The sequence below is a fragment of the Apostichopus japonicus genome, chromosome 3 (genome assembly GCF_037975245.1).
Source record: "Apostichopus japonicus isolate 1M-3 chromosome 3, ASM3797524v1, whole genome shotgun sequence".
In the NCBI taxonomy this organism is placed as follows: Eukaryota; Metazoa; Echinodermata; class Holothuroidea; order Aspidochirotida; family Stichopodidae; genus Apostichopus; species Apostichopus japonicus.
In genome coordinates, this window is record NC_092563.1 from 9,714,753 (window position 1) to 9,725,000 (window position 10,248).

At 35.3% G+C, this 10,248-nt stretch overlaps 1 protein-coding gene across 3 annotated transcripts in view; it reads left to right on the forward strand.

Moving 5' to 3' along the window:
* Positions 1–803: 803 nt before the first annotated feature.
* Positions 804–10,248, forward strand: part of LOC139962681 (cysteine-rich secretory protein 2-like) — a 14,690-nt gene continuing 5,245 nt past the window's right edge. Inside the window, exons 1-2 of one of the 3 annotated variants that reach the window (XM_071962862.1) lie at positions 804–1,178; positions 9,549–9,800. In XM_071962862.1, coding sequence (XP_071818963.1) covers positions 855–1,178; positions 9,549–9,800 — 576 coding nt within the window. In that variant the 5' untranslated portion in view covers positions 804–854. Of the gene's footprint in view, positions 1,179–2,954; positions 3,358–5,694; positions 6,074–9,548; positions 9,801–10,248 lie in introns of those variants that run through there. The other 2 variants (XM_071962873.1, XM_071962881.1) reach the window with 2 other exon arrangements.

The following is a 10,248-nucleotide window of genomic DNA, read 5'->3' on the forward strand; positions in this document are numbered from 1 at the left end:
GATAGGGTCTCAAATATGCTACTGTAAGGCTTCCTGATCCTTGGGTCTCTAAACTAAACTAAACTCCTCCTTAAAAACTATGAAAAAGAGTCAAATCAGAAATGAACAGAGGATTTGAAAGGAAAGGAAACAAAGCAAAAAAAAACACTTATTTTGAATGTTCCAAATGATTACGTTTAAACAGGTAGCAATTGTTAATCACGAAAGATACCATTTTTTTTTATTTTATTTTCATTAATTATTTAATCATGAATGCACTTGGCAATAAATGAGAGAAAAAGTGGCATGGCTGTAAGAAAATTTAGCTGAAAGTTCATGCTCCTTAGTTTTCTTAACATTACATGGAGTTTAAGTATACATACCGTGAATACATGCTTATTTGGGACTTTAAGATCTATGTTTTTTTTTAAGTAGCCTTAATGAATCTAAAAATCTACGTTGGATCCTATAGTTTGACAGTTTATGATGCCTCTAAGAGAATTTTTAGAGAATGCAATATTAAGACTTTTGAAGTTTAAGTTTGGTTAATAGAGTTCAAAAAGAAATAAAAGGAAAGACATTTTGCTACCCTAGATATTCATCGATGCTTTCCAATCTTCATGATAATCTCTGTTCTCTACTGACCAACCTTATCAATGACTCTATCTTTGTATTCCCTATGGCCATCCAATGTGCGCAGGATACACAAACCTAATTAGAAATATTTTAATATTATGGTTAAATTCTTTGCTTGAAGACGGACACACATTCCTGCTCATTTTGGTTGTATATAAAACTTACATCCTGAAATAAACGAATCTCATTCCTTTTCGAGAATATCCTTTCACGGACACTCAACAGCTTGCAAAGTAACCATGGCTAGAATGCAGGGGTTAATGAGGAAGGCAGCAGGTGTTTTTGTCATGTTGTATGTGACACACGTGACAGTACATTCTGATAATGTCTCGATCAATACTGAAGGCGATGTCTCGACTTCTAACAGAGAAGAAGTTAGGAAAAGGAGGATGGAGGAGGAAGCCGCAGATGATTTCATTCCTAAAATGTTTCCCAGGGGTAAGACCACCACCACTACAGGGGACTGGGGTGGCAGTAGCTACACCACCAGGGAACAAAAACAGCTTCTTGACAGCCATAACCAACATCGTTTGGAAGTCGAGTCCGGCGATATGAACGAACTAGTAAGTATACTTGAAAGGCCCAGTTTCATTTTGTTGAAATTTTGTAGCTATACATTATGTATCATTTAATGTATACAGACTTGCCCCCCCCCCCCCAAAAAAAATATTTGATATGACCTCTTCATTCCATATAGATTGAGGGATATCCTTCAAAGATTCAACAACAAGTCTGTTTACTTACTTTCCATACAGTTATTAAGTAACATAATATCTATGATAATACGTAAGAAGATATTCTGAGATATACCTGATATTAGTCCTTTTTACTGTTAAGTTTTAATTAATATCTTTCAAGAAAAACGGAGATGATTAAAATTGTAAAGCATTCGAAAGAACAGTGTGTTATATTTACAGGCACTATCAATCAACACGATTACATGACATGCATACCGTAATGTCATTAAATGTTTCCAGTTTCCGATTTCCATTTTAGACAATCGCTAAATGCAATCGCGTATACTGAATATTTCGATTTCACACAGAAGTTGAATCCGTTTCACGCGAGTTTATTCTCAAAAGTACAGTTACACAATCATTTCACAAATACATTTCCAAAAGAAATCTGAGACGTTAAGAACGCCAGAAACAGTTTAAAACGTGATATACTATGGCCAGTAGCCGGGAAGTAGGCCATTTAATGAGGCGCACAATACTCTTCTCCTGTAATTTATGAAGATTATATGCCTGGATATCCACCTACTACTCCCCCCCCCCTCCACCCCACCCTTGTATGTGGTCGGACCTAGATAAGGGTCTGATCGTATAACGTTTTTCCACATGACTCAATCCCTTGAGTTCCATTGTTTCATACAAACAACAAGTATTACGTGTACTTTGTCAAATAATCGTATTTACATATCTGAACTTGAAAGTGCAATAGCCATTAAGGGTCTCCGCTCTTGTTAATTATACCCATTAAGATCTGTTTCCAAACTTTAATACCAAACGTTGTAACTTTAGGATTCTGCGCAACATTTGCTGGCGCCACTCGCTATGTGAATGTTAACACATATAAACACAAAGCAAAACAATTTGTCCAAATCGCCCCCCCCCCCCCTCCTTTATTGTAACATCGTTCTGATAATTTTAGAAATTCAGTTTGCAATTTATAGGGCAAATTTTACATCCGACTTTTCTTTGAATAATGTTTGTATCATGTAACAAATGTATGAAGGACGACTTCTCCGCATGCTCTAGTAATTAAACGAAACCAACTTGAATAACATTATCATTACATTGTACTTTTCTAAAGTGAAGGTCTCCTTCTCTGGCAATTTTAAAACAAACTATTTTAACTTACTTTCGAAAAGGTTATATCTTCTATATGAAATGACTTTTTCTCATTTTTTATGAATTTTAGTTCCAGTTCATGTGTGGAAATGTTTTGCTTATATTCATATCATTTACGGTTTTAGTGTAAACTGTGAATTATCCGTTTACGTCGCTAAAGTGTATTCCGTTTACGTCGTTATATGTGCCCCATTGTTGCATTCCATTGTCGCACTTGATCTTTTATATACATCTCAATAAATATGACATGATATTAGACAACGATATGAATCATCACAATTAGATGGCCTTTAACGATCCCCACCCAGGTCGTTATGTCGATGACAGAGAAAGAATGCAAAAAGATAAAAATTCAGAGTGCATAAATCCATCAACATGAAGGGCTACGTTAGCTAGAACGTGTAATTTCCTTGTGTAATTGCTTCGTGGGTAAACAATAAGTTGACAAAGACGTTTTTACTAAGATAAAAGAGCGAGTCCAAACCAACTTTTCGGTAGAAGGCAGCTTTACTTTGCAGAAAAACGATTCACATTCGGGAAGATCTGGAACTCACTGAAAGGCCAACACGTCTACTTCAAGATGGCTATCTTGACGTTATTATTCTTGGTCTTATCTGTGCTAAACGTTGCTTGTTCCGAAGAGGAAAATGTTTCAATAATAACATCAGACGAAGTACCATCTACGACACCAGGGGAAATGAAGCGGTTTGTAGACGAAGATGATCTGGAGGATGATGACAACTTGCTAAGGTTCGCGAGGGCTAAGACAGGACCAAAGAGTAAATGGGGTGGCTCAGATTACAAAAAGAAGCAACAGAAAGAGATTCTAAATGCGCACAATACTTACAGATTAGAAGTTACACCAGCTTCAAGCAACATGAACGAAATGGTGAGATCCTTTCACTTTTCCTGTTAATCTCAGTTACATAAGTTTGCTGGAAATAAATCCCTTAATTACTTATTGATACTTTATTCACCTTGTTCAAAAGTAATCGCATTCTCTTATATTTTGTTCAATTGTTTACTGTTTACTTTTGTTCGTAATCAAACAGTAACTATCGTCAACTTGACAATTTTCTGTAAACTTTCAGGTGTAAATAAATAAATCATGATTTTATAGCTGTGTTTTAATCTTGTATCTCATTTCAATTTTTGTAACAATTTGGCATGAGCTTTTGTTTTTCTTTTTTAAGTGACGTAATGTTTCGATGTTTGCATACATTACAGTTACAACGCATTGTTACTAAGAGGTGTCATTTATGATTACTTCTAGATTGTTGCAGTTTTCAATCACAGTTATAAATTTCAAAACATTTAATCAAACAATTTCTATCGTCAATTTGACATTCCTCTTTAAACTTTCATGTCTAAATAGATGATGAATTATTATCAATTAAGTAGGTCAAAGTAGCACATGATCGATTTTCAGATAATGTATTCCATAGTTTGGAGAATTAACTTCAAATAACTTAAAGTTGAACATTTATAGTTTATGTATATTTTTAACTTCCTTTATGTATTCATACACGTGGATCACTGCGTGACTCTTACGTCACATGTAACTGTGTGTTCAGTATGATCAAGTAATAACATTGCATGACAGGATGTGTATATGCTATTGTGAAATATAGGAGTCTCTGGTAATCAACATGGTACCTATAGGAAAATAATTCTTAAGAGACCAACGTATCAAAAAGCATCAGCACAATTTCTGTACACTTTATCAAGAATTAATTTTATTTTGGTAAATGGGTTTTATCAAGTGATATTGATAGATGGACCTATAGTTATCATTCTATGACAGTGTTTTTGGGCAGAAACAGGGAATCATCAAACTTCGATCGATGATTGCTTTTGTATATCATCTGCGTGTTATATGGTAATATATGTAACATTGTAACTAGAACTTATGTTGGCGTTACTGTAGATTATAAACAATCTATTAATACAAATGAAAACAGGTCAAATTGTTAGCCACAAAAATGAAAAGATTGCAATCCTTGTTGAAATGGGAACTATATATTAATCCCCAATACTCTAAAGTAGCACTATATTGTGCTGAGATGATTCAAAACAAAATTACCAATTTGAGATAAAAAAGAGAACAAAGAAGACTACAACTTCTTATATAAACAAAAAGATTAATAAATACAGACAAGTCAGTTTTGTCATGTAAGTTTCAACTGAAACTGAAACTTCTAATTTTACATTCATATGTGTGATGATTTTCAAGATTATGAAAATCACCCAAGGATTGATGTCATGTGAGACATATTCACATACATAGTATATATTATATTAACATAACATACAGAGAGTTCATGTTTATACGTTAATCATTTAACAAGAAAAAGATATTACTTGATATCAAATGTATCATTAATGAAACTATTTTATACTTCTAATGTTTTATATCATAATTTGTTAGTTTTAAAGATAAAAACAACTTCCGTTTCAGTTTAAAATGTACATATAAGCAAGGAAATGTGAAATGGGATTATTTTGTATCTTGTTTTGATAACGTATACGTCATGGAATTATGCTTTCAATGAGATGACTGAATTCTCAAAATTTCTAACCTAAGCAAATCATTCAAAGAAAAGTGGGAAATGTTAAGCAAAAGTTTTCGAAACAGTGACCTAAAAAGATACAAGTCCCGCATTAAATAAGATACGAATAACCAACAACATTGATACGCACACTTCCAGTGACGTCAGCAATATGGTATTCCATTTCGTTGAAATACTTCGTACATGATTCATGATTAAGGCGCATGTGTGCAGTGAGTATAAATCGACACCCTTGGTATTGTATGCCACCATATATTGTCAATGTTTTTCTTCTGAACAAAATGTTAATTCACTCCCATTGGCATGGAGTCATGACACATATGACGTCAAGATGTGCAAAAGTGTGACTCGTTTTGTTTAGAATGACATGGCGTAGGAGGGAGCGTACTTTCATTGATGTCTGTACATTTATGTGTCTGATTCCATCAAATATTATTGAAAAAATGTCGATTTCCGTTACTTTCAAGTAAACTCCTATTTCTTTGTAACTATCATAAGAACTCGAAGGAACCAATCATCTCTTTCGTTCCTTAACCATCCTCTTGTAACATTTCGTGACATGCTCGATCGTGCTCTCTGATTGGAGGAAGCAAATACGGTCGTTACACATCATTGACTACTCGCGACTTTAAAACGAAACATGATGAAGATAAGAAACTCATAAATAAGAGGAAGTGAACAATCTCTTCACTTCAAGCCAGGGGCACTTTGCAGAGGTATACCAAACTTGAGAGAATAGAGTTCATCATGAAGATAGTAATAGCCTTTCTGCTTGCAGTCGGCTTTCTTCAAAGTTTTGCCGAAGAGAAACCTGTGTCCATTTCTTCACCGGGAGAGGCATTAACGACTACTGCAGAAGAGATTGCAAAGAGAAGTTTCATGCGTGATGAAGATGCGTTCGAAGAGCGGTTTAGACGAGCGGCTTCTAAGTTTGGTGGAGGAGAATATTCCACTAAACAGCAGAAGCAACTTCTAGCGGCCCATAACGAGCACAGGTTATCGGTAGAACCTTCTTCTGGCAATATGAACGAATTGGTGAGTCTTGCGTTCTTCATAGAGACATCCATTCACTTTTCATTTGTTAAAGTTACCTTGCATTTGGTGTAACGTGCATGGGATTATGATTTTTAGTGTTAAATTATTTTGAGTTAATGTTGAGTTAATTATTAACTCGTTAATGGCTGCAACCTGGTGAGTATGCAAAATGAAATAAAGATGTACATAGAAGTGAATGTATTATTTAGTATGTGAAATTAAAAAAGGTTCGGAGCTTAGTTTTCAATTAAAATTTATGCGAGCAGATTATAAATTTATTTAATAATCTCTACGATTTCATCTGCAAGGTTTTATGGGTGACAAAGTTAACGAAGTAAACTGTTACGTTGTTCTATGACTAATTACATATACCATTATAAGATACCGTACCATGTCACTCGTTGTTGATACTTGCTCTGCAAGATCACATGTGAATACATAATATGATAATGTTCTTGCGTGTAACGGGTATTAAGTATTAGTGGTTCTAGAAGCTGCATAATGAAAGTACTAACAGTCGGAATAATGGTTGCAAGCTTAACTGACCAACGGCATTTTCTTATAGGTTTTTTTCCTTGTAGTTTCAAGAAGATTCATGTTTACCTAAGGAAATTTAATTTAATTCGTGACTTTTGTCTCTTTGTTCATAAATTTCTCTTTATCTGTAAAAGTTGAATTGATGAATTATCGTGCACGCCGCTGAAATGATTTCCTTTCTGGTGCTTATGCATCAATCAAGCCTTTGTAACAAAAAATACACACAAATCAGAAAGGTGAGACCTCTCCAGATGTTCTGAAAGTAAGTTTACATCTTTTCCCGTGTATAAAGATGATGTACCATTTCACTTCTTCTTTGCTTGTAAAGCGTTCAGTTTAATCACTGTTAAAGCTAAAGCTATAAGCAAGTAATGCATAATAATTATGCGTTATCAAATTATATGAAGATAGGGTGCCGTTATAATGATAAATCCCCCCCCCTCCCCAAGGATCAATTTCCGTGGAAACTATAGGTAATGCATTCATAGAAATAAAAAACCAACACATGTTCTATTAAATGCGATATAAGTACAGTCAAATAACCGTCAGTTTCTCTGAAGCAACTGAAACACTGCATGCTGATTGGCATCGGGAAGACTGAGCCAGCGAATGAAATGACAACATCTTGAGTACTCCTCAAATTAACTAGAGTAGTAAACACTCAGTTGTTAGGATACAATGCATTCAAATTTCTTTCTTCAGTAAGACAGAGTAAACGATAAAGTTTTAAGCAATATAGACATTCAAAACAACTCAATCATCTCTGTAGACTAACTGTCTTTATTTTGATATTATTGTGTACAAATTTACCACATTAATATAAATAGATAAGAACTGTAACTGTGTAATACGTCCACGCCCTTCCGTGAGGAGTACTGTATAGGAATTACTCAGACTTTACAAAACGGAGTTATTGACCTGCTATTAATGTTTTAAGGTTGTGTAATTTCCTGGTTATAGTTTGTCAAATATTTTAACATACGAGATATTTTGTAACCATGCTTAACAAGCCTTACATTTATAATATTGTTGTATAGAAGTGTGTCGCAAAGATAGCGTCTTCGGCTGAGCGTGTCCTCCCATGTCGCGTAGCGTGTCTAATTGAAGTAAACGTCACCGATATAGAAACATGAATGGGATTCTCCAAACTTTAATACAAACGAGGTTAATGTCATTGTACGGGACTAGAATGTAGTACAACATGGTAATGGCAGCAAACGATTTCACAATTTCCAACGTGAATTCAGTAAGATTCGATTAAGTAAGTTCTGTTTTTATTGCTTCATGGTCTTTCCTAAAGGTTTCAGTATTAGATAAAATATATATATATATAAGAATTGAATGTGTAGCAAGTGGTATGACAGATATATAGTAATTCAATAAAGAATAACACACCAGAAAAATTCCACTTCACGACCGGTTTCGTCCTTTTGGGACTCATCAGGCGAAGGTAGGAATCGAACCCCGGATCTTCGTGTCACGAACCGAAGTCCGTACCACTCGACCACAGTGATTCTACTGGTTTGTTAAAGCGTATAAATTGGCTTTGAATAACTGTATATATATATATATATATATATATATATATATATATATATATATATATATATATATTGTTACGTTGGAATGCGAGAGGTCTCGATAATTAATATTTAACGAGACACAAGCCTGGGTTCGTTTTTGAGAGGAAAACAGACAAATTGACGAGTCTAGAGAATTTGAATGAGAACGTAAACTATATTGAACAATGGAGTTTGAACCAACAACAACAAATGGTAATTACAAATATATAGAAAATTACTCACAAACTTAACAAGATAGGATACACTTTAAAACACGCTGGTCTCTTCCAACGGCGATATCTCTCAGCGGCCACGACCTTGATGACGACGATTCTCGGTCCGTTGTACCGCGAAATTCACTGGTCCTCGACGAAGTTTCTCGCGATCCCAGAAACAGCAGTCACCTTCTTTCCGGCGATGCTCCAAAATAGAAGACGGACTTCCAGCCACAATCGAGTGAAGCACAAGTCGAACTTCTTGCCGACTAAATATTACCAGTCAGTCCAAAATCAGCTTTATAGCCACCAACTCCTGGCGTAACGAACTTCCTCAACGGAGACAGAAATTCTTCACCTTCTCCGAAATAAAGACTGGAAAACTGTAGTTTCACAGCAAAGTCCTCTTCAAACTTCTGAATGGAAGTGTAGAATCAATCTTGGTATCGATATCTCAATCCTTCAGAAACTACTGGTAGTTGAGCACTGACGATACATAGTAGAATGGTATAATATGTGTCGTCGCTTGTATTCGTTCAGAAACTGAGAAACTTTCCGATCTGGGCGGGTTTTTTTTCGATTCGCCATGTCAAGAATCATCTAGATCTTTCTCGATACACATGAGTAACAACCCGACCCAGTTTCTCCATTCGCGGAAGTCCTTTGCATATCTCGCGAACATTCCAGAGAATCCACGAAAATGTGTGCACAGCTTACACGCGATTTCACGTAAACCGACGTTAACCCGAGACCAGCGTGTCATCATAAGGAATATACCAGAACAATTGTGTATTATAACATTCTGACACGGTAACCCGACCTAATTTCTCAAATATTGATTTATCACGTAGGCAATTTCAAATACTTTCTATATTATAACATTAGGTTCCTTACTAGCAGTGACCAGCGTTAGGCTACAGTGGGCCCTCGTAACAATATATATGTATAATCTTACACATGTGTGAGTTTAGACATTATGTTAGCAGTGATTCATGCCTTCAGCAGTATATTTTGTGCAGCTAAAATTTCATTCCAATAACATTAAGGATATATCCATGTATATATTTAATCCGTCGATAGAGCAAAATCGTTATTTTATTAGGTTAACTTATTCCTTGATACATTTTGAATAATATTTATTACTATTTTATATGTCGACAGTTGTGGAGTTCCAAACTTGCAGAACAAGCACAGGAATGGAGTAATGGTTGTTTTTACGAACATCCCGACAAAAGTGTGCATCCAGATTACGTAGGAATTGGCCAGAATTTGTTCATTGCATGGCTAGATGAAGGAGGCGAAAATCCCCCGGTAGTGACCAAACCAGTTGATTTGTGGTATAACGAAGTGGGCGACTTCAGCTACCCCATGAACGCATGCAGAAAAGGAGCAGTTTGCGGCCATTATACTCAGGTAAACAAACAATCTAGAAACGAAAACCAAGTATACGCCATATGAATATTCAAAAGGAGATGTAAAAGGTGAAAGACTCGACCTTTTGCGGTTGACTTGTGTCCCAAAATTAACGTTATTGTGTGTGTATGAGCCGATGATGCAATAGTTATCAATGAAGTCTACAGGTTAATGCAAATTAACGTTATTATATGGTGTATAAGCCGATGATACAATAGTTATCAATGAAGTCTACAGGTTAAAGCAAATTAACGTTAATATGTGCTATCAAACAAGTATAACACATGGTTCTATTTCATAGAGTGCAATAGAGCGGATTTTGCATGCAATCGACGAGCAATTGACCAATCAAATGGCCGGAATATAATTAGGTGTTGTATAAGTGTGTATAAGCCGATGATGCAATAGTTATCAATGAAGGCTACAAGTTAATGCAAATTAACGTTAA